Source organism: Camelina sativa, chromosome 15 (genome assembly GCF_030686135.1).
Source record: "Camelina sativa cultivar CO46 ecotype springtype chromosome 15, ASM3068613v1".
Lineage (NCBI taxonomy): Eukaryota > Viridiplantae > Streptophyta > Magnoliopsida > Brassicales > Brassicaceae > Camelina > Camelina sativa.
The window spans coordinates 4662275-4676017 of NC_141894.1; the positions used below are offsets into that span (position 1 = coordinate 4662275).

The window sequence follows — 13743 nt, forward strand, 5'->3', positions numbered from 1 at the left end:
TTACATATAAAAATTGAAAGTCTATTTTGTGTAAATCGAATATGAATGGTGTAGTAACATGGTAACTAAACAACTTTTAAAATATATACTTGTCTTTCGTTTTAAGCTAAGTACAGAAATTTCAGTGTGTCCATACATAATTTTACTATTTTAGGTTGTGTAAAGACTAAAGCACATTTTTTTTTATCACATTGGATATTATTCTAAACACGTACAATCATAATTATTCTTCCTAACCTCCCAAAATTTGATTCATTAATTAATATGAGAAATGGGATGAGTACAATTGTTACACAATAGGTAGTTGGTTAGTCATGTACATATATGTTACACAATAGGTAGTTGGTTAGTCATGTACATATATACTAAAAGAACATATATTTTTTTCACATTGGATATTGTTCTAAATACAATCATAATTGTTCCTCCTAATTTCCCTAACTTTGTTGCATTAAATATTGGGATGAGTACATTTGTTACAGTTCCACAATAAGTAGTTGGTTAGTAATGTACATGTGCCTTCCATGTTCAATGAACCATGTTTCTATTATTGGGAAGTCGTCGGCCGGCCTTCTGCTTAGATGGTCAACGAACCATACCTTTATTAATAGAAGTTTGCCCATGTTACATCTAGAGAATACTCTCTTTTGGAAAGATTACATGCCTCTGCTTAAACAATTCAACAAAGTAATCTTGAACTAGATATGGGTTAGCAAAATATTGAACGAAACTTTTTTGATTGGTCTGTTTTTTTTTTTTTTTTTTTTTCGATTGGTATGTCGAATATATACAACAAGCGTGCGGCCAAATTCAGAGTTTTCACTAGATATTCTGCGGGCGCCTACTTTGCTACAGCATGCCACAAAATAATCATCTATTGAAAATGAAAACGTTGAAGTCATATTCTTTTAGTATACATCTTAAGTCATTATATATTTTAAGGTTGGGTACGTCGTCAACTTCTACTATTGTATTGTTACTTGTTAGTATAACAAAAACAAAATTTGTAATGGTAAAGCAAATTTTCACAAACAAAAAACATTTCCACATGTTCCTTTTATGTTCTAAAATTATTTGTAAGCAAGCTAAAACTTTCCACAGGAAAATGTTAGTTTGCGATTTGGATTTACTATCAAATAAGTCTAAAAAAATTCTACGTGTTATTAGTTGGAATCCCTTCGTACATCATTTTCAATCTTTTTTACCACGTATCAAAAACCATTTTATACACGTTTTCATAAAATATACTAACAAACACACAGCCTCAATCGTATGGACTCTATTCGATTCACTCATCCGTTACGATTACTGATTCCAGCATCGGTTACGATTACCGGTTCCAACATCGATAACAATCTTTTCAGTTATACTTTTTAAAATAATAATTTTTAAAATTCGGATTTACGAGAATATAATAGTCTGAAATATGTCGGTCCGAGTTGATTTTACTTACATGTGTAAGATGATTAACATTCACAATTCATTTATTTTTGCTAATTCAAATCTTCTTCCATCCTTTTCTCTCCTTCACTGTCTCTAAGAAACCACGCCATCTATATATATATATATATATATATATATATATATATATATATATATATATAACACCACTTCACAACTTCTCATGAACAAGTAGAAGAAAAAGAGCAAGATTAATAAGCCAGAACAGACAACATGAACAACCAAGACGAGATAAAGATTGAGCCTGAGAGCAAGAACGGCTTCAACGACCGAGAACAAGAAGTCAAGAACAAGAATGGCCTCGGTGAAAAGTGGCCAGAACCCATCGTCCGAGTCCAATCCCTAGCCGAGAGCAACCTCACCAACCTACCCGAACGTTACATCAAGCCGCCATCTCAACGCCCTCAAACCACCATCATCAACCACCAGCCGGAAGCTGCCGCCTTAAATATCCCGGTCATAGACCTAGACAGCCTCTTCTCTGGCAACGAAGACGACAAAAAGAGGATATCTGAGGCATGCCGTGAATGGGGATTCTTTCAGGTAAGAATGGCACTGGACATGGTTCGGAAACCGAGTCTCAAACTAGACTCGGTTTCCGTATATATATACTAGAGTCTCAAACTAGAGTCTCAAACGTATATATATATATATATATATATACGTTGGCCGAGTTCAATTTTTACATGGCCGAATTCAATATTTTCAGGTGATCAACCATGGGGTGAAGCCGGAGCTGATGGACGCAGCTAGAGAAACTTGGAGAAGCTTCTTCAATTTACCCGTCGAAGCCAAAGAAGTTTACTCAAACTCCCCAAAGACCTATGAAGGATACGGAAGCAGATTGGGTGTGGAAAAAGGAGCCATTCTTGATTGGAATGATTATTACTATCTCCACTTTCGTCCTCTTCCCTTGAAGGATTCCAACAAATGGCCTTCTTTACCTACTAACATTAGGTACTTAATTAAGCCTCTAAGTCTATATTTTTATATATGTGTATGTTTAGATGATTAACTAGTTTTGGGTTGGATTATTTCTATGAGTTTTGAGAACTTGAGATTTTTTAGCTAGTGTTATTGTCATCGGATTATTTATGGGGGGGGGGGGGGGGGGGGGGGTTGGAGACTCTAGTCAGAAACTATATAAACTGTTCTTTATGTTTTCTGCAATACTAAAAGAAACCATAAACTATGATTCTGGTCTTTGAAAAATAATTTAGGCATAATCAATAAAAATGATTCATGTGTTGTTATGTTGGTTGGCGATCATGTTGATTACACTACCATGTTGTTATATTTAATTATATTTTTATAAACAATTTTAATAATATTCTAAGCAAGAGTTGAATATTTTAATTCATTTTATTTAAAATTAGCCTTGTTGTTATATTCATCTACAATTTCAATATAAAAATTCTTTATCCTACTCAAGAATATTAATATAACTAAGCATATTCAATGTATAATACTTTTTTCTTCTTCCTCTTAAAATGGAATATATATAGAGAAGTGATCGATGAGTATGGGAAGGAACTAGTGAATCTAGGCGGGAGACTCATGGCGATCTTATCGTCAAACTTGGGGCTAAAAGAAGATCAACTCCAAGAAGCATTTGGTGGAGAAGAAGTTGGTGCATGTATGAGGGTTAACTATTATCCAAAATGCCCCCAACCGGAGCTTGCCCTCGGCCTCTCTCCTCATTCCGATCCCGGCGGCATTACCATCCTCTTGCCGGACGATCAAGTCGTCGGCCTTCAGGTCCGTCACGGTGACACATGGATCACTGTCAATCCTCTTCGCCACGCATTCATTGTTAATCTCGGCGATCAAGTTCAGGTAACCTTTTAAAATATAAACGTTTTGTGCTTTTAATCTTTTCCTTTCAAGTTCTAACGTTCTATACATTTTTTTTTTTGTTACTAATTAAACACACAAACATATAAATATCAATATATATTTATATATACTTCACTACTCAGAAAATAATTAAATTCAATGTTGGTGCTAATGAAAAACACTCAATAAAATGTTGACAAAAAAAAAAGTATTACACTAACTATTGTCATGATATTGTTGGTACTGAACTACTTGATAGAGGTTGCACGTTTTAGAGATGACTTAAAATAGTAATATGTGACTAAACCGTTTCAACTTCAGGCGGCCAACAAAATTTAACTATACTAAGATTTTTTTCTAAAACTAGTTGTAATGATTTATGTCATTTTCATAGCATTCTTCACGTGTTTTGATTTTATATAAGACGATATTTTAAATACATACTGGAGAAATATTTTTTTCTTGTGGTTGTAACTTTCAGAGCACCCTCGTATCTAGAAAAAAAAAAAAACATTTGCAAAAGACGACTTGCACCCCAAAAAAAGAGTATGATTATTTGTAAGAAAAATATCCCAAATTACTTGAATGAACAAATTGAACATTATTTACAGAAAATGGTCCTAATGTTTTTGATGTTAGTCATGCAATAGAAGCAAGTTTTATATCCGTTTCATACGTTTGATATAGTTATGCTAATAAACAATCTGTGTTGTAAAATTGGGCAGATACTAAGCAATTCGAAATACAAGAGCGTGGAACATCGAGTAGTAGTGAATTCGGAAAAAGAAAGGGTTTCACTAGCATTCTTCTATAACCCTAAGAGTGACATTCCGATCCAACCAATGCAACAACTTGTCACATCTACGATGCCTCCTTTGTATCCTCCCATGACCTTTGATCAGTATAGACTCTTTATTCGAACGCAAGGTCCACGTGGAAAATCCTACGTTGAGTCTCATATCTCCCCTCGTTAAATGATATGAACTTCACAAAAATGTCCGATAACTGTGAGTTCCCTTTCTTACGCAACTCAATTACTTTGCAACTTCGCATCTATATACTCGCGTGTTAATCTTTTTTTTTTTTGTCTGTGCTATACGTATACTGAAGGATATCAAGCTATGGAAGATCAAAGAAGTACCAATTCCAAAGATCGGCGAACATATATATCGAGATCGAAGTGAATTAATTAAATACCAAAAATTATCATGTGTGTTTTATTTTGGGTTCTATCGCTTTACGTAAACTCTAAAGATGTCGTTCTCTTAGTATAATTAATTGGTATATGTGATTAATGTTGTAGCATGCTAATCAATAATTATCCCTTTCTCTATGATTAGTAACATTAATAATGGAGCTTATTGGTACTAGTCTTCTCTGTATTGATTGAGCAATTGATATATATATATATATATATATATATATATCAGACAATTTGTTTTTCTATAAGAAGAAAAGAATTGCATAGGACATGTGAACGTGACTAATATAATATCTAGTATTTAAATAACTTCCTTTGGTACACATCTTAGATTAAGTAATGTATATAAAAGGATAATTCGTGTTGACCTTATTATAGAGAATCTCGTTAGATCCGCTTTAAGTTCTTTACAATATATAGTTGGGACTTGTGAGCTTGATGTTAACTACCGGTTACGAAGAAGATTGGACGGACTTGTATAACACTTTCAACAACCAAATATAAAATTTCTGTATTGTGAGCCCGCATCATGCTCTGGCTTTTTAAGAGATGACCTGAATTTTTAATTCCTAACTGTATAAATGATTGACTCAAAACATAAAAATATGTAACTAAAGACTATATAAAGTCACCATAATACATCTCTAAAATCATGAAGACAAGAACACATCACTAGTTTTTCGTTTTTTTAGTGTTATAAATACATATGGATATTTAATAAGAAGACTATATTATGTCTATTAAGTCATCATTATTATAAAAGGTTGTGATCGCATTAACGTGCCTTTTAGAACTTGCAAAACTAGTTGGCCCTTTACACAATTCGGGCCAAATGAGAATACATCTATCAATCCACTTTGACATATCACATAATTTTCTTTAGAACAAAATTTTAAGATAGATAAAATGACCTAAATAGATTAAAGACATAGATAGAGTGTAAATTACAGTTCAATGCTTAAAAGATTTGTGACTACATTATACAAATCCCATGACACATTTGATGGAACAACTCAGTTTTTTTTTTTATATGAATAATAATAATATTACTCAAACAGCTGCTACTCTCTCTCTCTCAACTTCTTGAAATCCCTTTCTGGAGATATAAAGAGAGAGTTCTGTATGCTTTAAAATTAAAAAAAAAAAAAAAAGGTTAAAGAAAAAAAAAAAGAAAAAAGTTGATTAACATATCGATTAAAACATAAGAAGAAGAGCCAGAGTCTCTTTGAGAAGGTCATCATCATCAATTCATCACCATCACTGTCTTCCTCCTTTCTTAGCACAGCAAGGCGGGCATTTATACTGCTTGATGCTCTCTGCTTTAGCTGGTGTTATCTTCACGCATTTCCCGTGGTACCAGCGTTCACAAACATCACAGCAAATCCAGAACTCATCAGTTGTGTAATTACCTCCACAGCTTCCACAGAGAGTGTCTCCATGCTCGTCTTCTTCTTCCTCTTCCTCGTAGCTCTCTTCCATTAGTTTCGGTGTTGAGCTCTTTGTCTGCCCGTCTATTGATCTCTGCAAACCCATTTTTTGTTTCAAGTACAGAAACCAGAAAATCTACAGAACAACTAAAAGAAGGAAGCTCTTTTTTTGTATGTACCTTAGTGCCGTTTCTGGATTTGCTTCCAGAATCTGAGCTTGGCTTGTTGTCTTTGATGGGTTTCCTACCAGTCACTACGTCAAAGAGAGTTGGGAGATCATTGATCAGACTGAATAGCCGCTTCCTGCAAATCAAACGAATATCATAACTCAATGAGTGGACAACACATTGGGAAAAGGTAGCTGAGAGAAGCTAAGAACTCTATTAGCAAGCAGAAACGAAAAAAAGAGAGTCAGAATCTTCATATCGGTATAACAAACAATTGTAATGTTTATCTAGCATTATATGTTAGTAGCTATATAGGTTTAGATTCTCTATCCTTGGGAATGCATCTACCAAATGCTTTTTACTAGTATAAGAGAACTAAAATGGTTAGAGAAGCCATCAATAGAGACTATAAATGAAACAACCACATAGATCAAACAAAGTCAAGTTTCTTGGACCTATGATTGATACACCTATCTCTAAATGTAAAACACAGCTTTTCTCTTGAAGAACAACGGAAAAGATAATAACCAAAACAAGATTGTTCAATAGAATGTATGACACATTGACAGTGATATGATCTTATTAGAACTAGTCAAAGGGACCTTTTTTTTTTGTCAATGTTCAACTTTCACAAAACCTTTTTCAGCAAAGTTATTGAAATGTTGAAATACGCCACATGCTTCCACAGAATTATCCGTTCTGAGATATCAATATCAGGCATGCATCAATATCCAAAAGATACCAGAAGAAAAGCTGAGAAAAATTTAGATAGATGACTATCATGAAAGTCATGCAACAAACAAGAAGTCCATAGATATGAGTCTGAGCCAGTCTAAAACATAGCAGAAGATGGAAACTAAAAAGATCAGCAAACATCAAAGGGGAACAATCTCATTCCAAGCAAACTCAAGAATTATCACAAAAGTTTCAATCTTTACACTAGAAGAGACAATGAACATAACAGGAAAAACAAGTAGGTGGTTTCACATAAGAAGAATACAAAAACCATTGAGAAATCAAGTAAAAAAAAGTGAAAGAATTGACTTAAGAAAGCTCAAAAACAATGAGAATGCAGAATCAGAAAAAAAGAAAAAGGAGAAAGTAGTAACCTCTCATTACGATTAAGGCGAGCACCAAAGTAGAAAGAAACAGAGAGCAACCAACAATCACTGTGAACAGCAACAAGAGAAAGCCAATCTTTCCTCTGCATACCATCTCTAGCGAAATTGATACCAAGCGCTGGCTCTGGTAGCTCCGGAGGCACTTCCTCTGCTGGTAGATTCACTTCCCATGACTCATTTGGGTGTCCATACAAACACAAATTCTCCTTTTCTATACATATACCAAACACACAACAAACAAAATTTTGTAATCAAATCTCACAAAAGAAGACAAAAGGGTATCTCAAAGTCGAAATCTTTCTTACCCGGATCGCATTGAGAGTAAAAATCATCAACATCTGAAACAAAAAAAAACCAAACAAGTTAAGGAAAAAAAGAATCAAAAGGCATTATAACGAAGAAATCTGGGAAATTGAGAGACCTTTAGTGAGAGCACGAAGAAGAGCGGTACGACGAGCGGTATAATCTTTGAAGATCTCTTCAACGGTGCGAGGGTTAGAGGAAACGGCTGCGGCGGCCATAGCTGTACAGATTTAAAGAGTAAATCCCCAGAAGATTTGTATATTAAAAAAAATTAAGATGTATAGATCAGTGCTAGTAGAAAAGGATCGAGGTCTGCATCAATGGATTTTGAGACCCGATGCGTTCGGGCATGAAGAGAGAGAGAGAGAGAATGAGATAGATAGAGAGAGAGAGAGAGTTGGAAGAAGATGGAGGAGAAGCAGACGGAAGAAGAAGACACAAGAGAGAGAGAAAAAATAAATTAACTATTTTTTTTTTTTTTGGGAGAGTTTGGTTGCGTCAGCGGAAAGGTTTGGTAATAGAAAAGAAGAAGATGCGTCCGTCGCTTTTTAGGGTAAAGGCTTTTTTTATATGGGCCCTTTATGTTCGATTTCTGTTTTAGGTTTTAGGCCCAAATTAATATATCGCAAATTTCTTTATTTTTTCTTACAAGAAATTAATAAATCGCAAGTTTGTACTTTATTATGTTGTTGTTGATTAAACTAAATCTAGTTACTCTGTGATTTTTGTACTTTAAACACTAAAAAAACCCTTGTCGGGACTGTTAGTTACCATGATGAGTTTGAAGACATTTGTTGCTGTCTAAACGTAAATGTAGACAAAAAAGGAAATATACAGAGATTATAAGATCCAAACTTTTGTGTGTTTCTTCTTTGATACAAGATTTAATTTGATTCTTTTTTCTTTTTCGGACAAACAATTCAAGATTTGTGATCCATGTACGATAATAAAGACTTTTAAAAATGGTAACGTTTTTAGAGAGCCAGAGAGGTATCAGATTATAGCAGAGAGACACTTGTAAACAATAAAGTATGTAAAAGCAAAGCTTTAGTACATTTAAGACAGTGAAATTTATATAAAGATAAGGTCTTCTTGTTGTTGTTGTTGTTGTTGTTTGTTGTGTGTTGTTAGTCCCATTGTTCTTCCCAGAAGTAAGTCCATTCTGAAGAGTTTACAGTCTCTTTACCATCAGCTGAAACAAGATCATAAGAAGAGTCCTCTGAGAATTCGGTTGGCATCGATTTCCAGTGAAGCGACGGTTTCCATTCCGCTTCTTTTATCACTCTCAGTATCTCCCCCGCCACTAGTTTGCTTCCTTCTGCTGACAAATGTATCCCATCTCTGTAATACATACAATTGTTGCCAATAATATATAAGCTCTCTAGTTATCGCATTTGGTATTGCAGGGGAAACTCAAAGATACTTACGTGAAGCAAACACTTTTCCAGTCATCTGCTTTTTGAAGAGTAGAGAAGAGATCAACTACTTCTAAGCCGAGCTCTTGGCACAGCTCCACACAAGCATCTGAGTAAGTCTTGCATAGCTCGTTTGTGCGTATTACCTCACTCAAGTATGGGCTTGTGCGAGAAAGAAAGAAAAAAAAAAAAGCACGGAAACATTATCATTAAGTCGGGAGCTAACCAAGAAGCAAGACAGTGATAGTGGAAAAGATCAGGGATGTTAAAAAAAAACCTTTGGTTCTGACGAACTTTGGCCTCGTCCACTGGAGGGCAACTAAGAAATATGAGACGGGTCGAGTCTGAAAGGCTCTGAGACAGAACATAGAGGATGATGTTATAAGCCCTTTAGTCCATCTCTTCATAGTCCACTTCAAGAGGCTTTTTAACATTACAGACAGGAGAAAGACTCATAATAAACCAACAATTATAAAGGAAGTAACCTGAAGATGGAGAGCGATCTTCTTCATGTTATCAACGTATTCAGTAAGCGGAACATGAGGTCCTAGACCAGAAGGGTGAGGCGCCATTGAGTCGTTTCCTCCAAAATAGACAACCACCAGAGAAGGTTGTACCTCAGCATCCTGCATCCATTACAAGTTGGCATTTTAATGTGGAACGAAAACAGAAGCATAGTACCCTGATTATATAACAAACTTTAAGCTCATTCTAACACATTTTGTGAACAAACAATATCAAGAATCAAAAGACATCTCTCTTGAAACAGATGCAGGGTCTTGTATGCTTAACCATGACTATGCAATTAAAATATATACTTGTATAATCCTTTTGAGCATTTATAATGGTAGACTTTGAACTTCATAAAAACAATGTTTTCTTAGTACAAATCATCCAATACGAACATTGAAACTAATGGTCTAGGGACACTTGACAAGAGAGAAGAACCAAAAAAAACATTGAAACATTACCTTGGGGAACACTTTGTCCACAACTTCCAAAGCACGAGTTGAGTTCCATCCATAATATCCACGAAGAATGATGTCGGCCTATACACGTCATTCATAGAAATACAATAGTCAAGTCACTCACATGTTTATTCAACGAGAGCACCAACCACATTAAATTCCTCCATAACTATCTCCCACCGCCTTTTAGTTTTGTGCACTAAATGCAATTTTTGTTCTTGTCTTTTTCTTTCAGGAATATATCAAACAACGCAAAGCTTCTTGCTTTCATCCAAATGGAGAAAAATAGTACTATTAGGCTCTCTATTAGTGGTTAATTACGTTATAAAAAACGAATTTTAAAGAACAAACGTGTAGTAATTAGAAGGAAAGCGATCCAGAGAGAGAGAGAGAGAGGTACCTTGCGAGCATAGACCTCGGAGAGAATAGCACCCCAACCACCATGGCCAAAACTCATCTGAACAATGGATGATCCAAACAAAACGATCTGAGGCCGCGACGGTCCAACCATTGTTTTCCTTCTAACCTTTCTTGCTCAAAACACACACAACACAAAAATCACGTATCTCTTTCCCTCTGTTTACCCAGAGGCTGTTTCTTTCTCCGCCGCAAATGAGATCGGCCGGTGAAAGATGATGAACAAACCTGAGCGATCTTGTCTCTTTTTCTCTCACTCTTTTTGTTGGTGTGGTGCGAGATTAAATGCAAAAACGTCTCGTTTTTTTCTTCTTCTTGTTATTTATTTTCGAAATATAACAGAAGAATAAAATTATAAAACAATAAAAAAACAAACAAAACGAAAACTTGAAAAAACCATTCTCACGTGCATTACTGTTTATTTCCTTTTTTAAGGATTTGTTTCTCTCTTACAAATTTTTATCTATTCTTATTTTTTCCTCTTAATATTTTTCTCTTGAAACCAAATACAAATCATGAAAAAAACGTTTGACAAAAAAAAAAAACTTTTTCTTTCTTTCTCATGTAGAAAGAATCTTTGGAAAGGAGAAAAGTCAATAAACGAATAAGGTAGTAGTACTAGTAAGTAAGTATGTATAAAGGAGATTGGGTAGAGAAATTTATGAACAATAATTCAAATGATATGGTCGTTAGTTGGGAAGTGAAGGAACACCAAATTAAAGGATCACCAAATTTAGCTCAACCATATTTTTGAACACAACATTCAATGTCCCCAACTTCGTTTCTTTAGTATGTTTTGGTTATTTATATAAACAACCAGAACGTGAACATACTAATTGACCGTTTAGTAATTAGCATGGTCATAGTTTGGCTTGGCATAGAAGAAGACCACGTTGATTTCTATCTCTTTTTTTTTTTCAACAGAACACTTTGATTTCTATTAAAGACAAGGTCAAAAAACTGTTTTAAAGACCAAACACTCTAATGTAGTTGCTTAGTCCCTGAGTGAAATCAGAGAACTCAAACAAAAGCCTAAAGAAGAAGTAAAGAATCACTAACTCAGCAACTCAAAAATCAAGTGCTCCGGATTTGGATGATCCTGAGCAGCTCCCGGTTGTGCCGTACGATGTTCCACTGGACCCGTCTACAGGGGCTTGATTCAGACACTCTAGAGCCAAGAACCTTCTCTTCTTCAAGCTCATTGAGAACGTTTTTGCCTCAAGAATTACAGGTACCTGTTTAGATAGAACCAATGTTTAAGGACTAAAGTGAATATCCATCAAGTTCATGACATTCTCATTAAAAGATAATTCGTGCAACCTTGTGTATGTAATAGCATCTTTACATTTAAAACTACAATTGGAATAATACCTGTGTATTGATACGAGCAACCTTGTGTATGTTGAGGAATCCATTTATGTCCTTGTAACCAGTGAGAAGTCTCTCCAATTCCTTGTCACCATCTGGGAAAAGGAACAGATACTTGTTAGAAACAAGTACCATAATCTACTAATGGATAAGAAGATCAGAGAAACAAACCTGGGATGGCTTTGATAGAGAGTAAGGTATCCGCCATGTGCTGCAGTCTTTTTGAGGAAGAAGGGGAGAGCAGGGAAGGCGGGAAAGTGACAATGGCTACCGCATTTGAAACCATCAACATACTTTTCAACAATCTTACAAACGAAAGCATGTCTGTTTCCTGTGTTGATGGAAACAAAATGTCAAAAAAATAATAATACAGAACAACAAGATCCTGGTACAAGCTTCAGGTTTCAGAAATCATAGAGTCAGGAGAATGTTGGTAAGAAAGCCTTGTTGACTAATATAGGATACAAGTTACAGAGAACTCTCCTAATTTACCTTTTCAGAATACTCACACAGGGGAGAGCAGAATGACTGGATTGCAATGCGGCCAATGGATGCGATGTTACTACTGTTTCTGTGGAAATCATCACACAGGTTCTTGAGAAAAAGCGGACAAGCTTCTTAACAAAGCCATAAAGATAAGAGTGGAATTTGAACAATATCTAACTAAAGTGACGAACAAAGACAATATAAACACATTGTATCATCTTTAAACTGGGAGCATTTAAAAATCTAAGTCCCTCCCAAGAATGTAGCACGTTTGAAATTATATGAGAGATGTAAAAAACAGAGCTTGGGCACATTTTGCTACATAGATATGGAAGTGGGCCAACAAATTAATGGATTCGAAACTAGAGAGAAGAGAAGTAATTAAGCATCAAATAAGAAAGGTATGCCACACAACCTTGGAAATTTTGATAAAAACGTAGCACAGTGGTCCTGAGCAACGGAAAGATCCGAAGAGTTTAACAGACTGACACAATCTATTGGCCGTCCGCTAAGATATTGCCTCTCCAAGGGCTTTCTCATATCAAAGTCATTGGAGTAATCATCTGATCCAGAATTAAATAAAGAGGATTATGTTAACTTACTAGTAGCTCAATCAATATATAACCGCACTAACAAAATTACCAATAGAACTCTTCTGGTTTTCCAAATACTTCCGATACTGCCAAGCAATCCTCAAACTCTCTCCCTACAAAATTAACAACAATGCACACCACCCAATTTGTAACTAAAATTCTCATGTCTATCAGGAAAAAAGCAAAACAGAAAGAAGGCAGTGACAAGAAAAGAATCACCTGATCAGGGTCAGGCACAGTAGGCTTATTATCCTCTTTAGATGATGCAGGATGAGGCAAAGTACCAAGAAAGCCTCTGGGATCTTTAGAAGGACTAGCATAAAGAAGTGGTTGGTTGTTAACAAGACCCTGAGACATAAAAGTTCTTAAAAGATCCATATGATGCGGTGCTTCAGGATCTTCCATCACCATTACTAAGCTCCCTAAAGGATAACCACCACCTAGTATCCCTGGAAACAAATAAAAGATTCATCCTTTTAGCACCAAAACCAAATTCTCTCATGTAAATACAAAAGGGAGGAAGTCTCACTGTCAAGATCACGAATCCCGGTAGAAATAAAGGTTGTGCCATTAGGACCGCATTTGAGACCAGGTATCTGAGGTGATGACACAACTGATATGTTGCGAGAGAAGCTGCTGCTTCCACTACTACGAACGTTTGGTGCAGCCATAGTTGAATTAATCAAATCACACAAGCAACTCACTCTAGGTTTCAAAAATCTACGGCGAAGAAAGGAAACGCAGAAAAAAAAAAAAAACCCTTCTTTTTTGTTTTCGCCGTAGTTCAATTTCACGGCGCAGAGTGACGCGGCTGGGTGTGGGTCTTCGGTTCTATAGAAGACTCTTTGTGTCTCAGAGGGTTTACACTCAAACCAAACGATAAGAAGCAAACCATTAAACAACCGTAATATGAAAAAGATACAATAGAGATTTTATTATATCGTAAGTCGCATAAAAAAATGGAGTTCCGTATATATTGT

General features: G+C 35.4%; 4 protein-coding genes and 1 long non-coding RNA gene across 5 annotated transcripts; 2 read left to right on the top strand and 3 right to left on the bottom strand.

The window, feature by feature from the left end:
• The first annotated feature begins 1483 nt into the window (after window positions 1–1483).
• On the top strand, window positions 1484–4667 carry LOC104745319 (2-oxoglutarate (2OG) and Fe(II)-dependent oxygenase superfamily protein). The gene is made up of 5 exons (XM_010466517.3): window positions 1484–2004; window positions 2171–2418; window positions 2967–3297; window positions 4023–4304; window positions 4408–4667. Exons 1-4 carry the CDS (start codon window positions 1675–1677, stop codon window positions 4269–4271), a joined length of 1158 nt encoding a protein of 385 aa, XP_010464819.1. The 5' UTR covers window positions 1484–1674; the 3' UTR covers window positions 4272–4304; window positions 4408–4667.
• Window positions 4668–5497: 830 nt separating this feature from the next.
• LOC104745320 (PHD finger protein ALFIN-LIKE 2-like) lies at window positions 5498–8052 on the bottom strand. Its single transcript, XM_010466518.3, has 5 exons — window positions 7635–8052; window positions 7519–7551; window positions 7202–7424; window positions 6105–6228; window positions 5498–6019 (listed from the first exon to the last, which is right to left on the bottom strand). The coding sequence occupies exons 1-5, from the start codon at window positions 7732–7734 to the stop codon at window positions 5756–5758; spliced, it is 744 nt and encodes a 247-aa protein (XP_010464820.1). The 5' UTR covers window positions 7735–8052; the 3' UTR covers window positions 5498–5755.
• A 418-nt stretch (window positions 8053–8470) lies between these two features.
• On the bottom strand, window positions 8471–11000 carry LOC104745322 (GDSL esterase/lipase CPRD49). The gene is made up of 6 exons (XM_010466519.3): window positions 10300–11000; window positions 9903–9980; window positions 9417–9557; window positions 9209–9285; window positions 8944–9093; window positions 8471–8857 (listed from the first exon to the last, which is right to left on the bottom strand). The coding sequence occupies exons 1-6, from the start codon at window positions 10408–10410 to the stop codon at window positions 8644–8646; spliced, it is 771 nt and encodes a 256-aa protein (XP_010464821.1). The 5' UTR covers window positions 10411–11000; the 3' UTR covers window positions 8471–8643.
• A 142-nt stretch (window positions 11001–11142) lies between these two features.
• LOC104745323 (elongator complex protein 4) lies at window positions 11143–13709 on the bottom strand. The gene is made up of 8 exons (XM_010466520.2): window positions 13293–13709; window positions 12983–13212; window positions 12813–12876; window positions 12586–12733; window positions 12177–12255; window positions 11856–12015; window positions 11688–11779; window positions 11143–11551 (listed from the first exon to the last, which is right to left on the bottom strand). Exons 1-8 carry the CDS (start codon window positions 13432–13434, stop codon window positions 11384–11386), a joined length of 1083 nt encoding a protein of 360 aa, XP_010464822.2. The 5' UTR covers window positions 13435–13709; the 3' UTR covers window positions 11143–11383.
• On the top strand, window positions 11724–12495 carry LOC147926279 (uncharacterized). The gene is made up of 2 exons (XR_015581887.1): window positions 11724–12117; window positions 12185–12495. It is a non-coding gene; the product is annotated as an uncharacterized LOC147926279 (long non-coding RNA).
• Window positions 13710–13743: the final 34 nt, after the last annotated feature.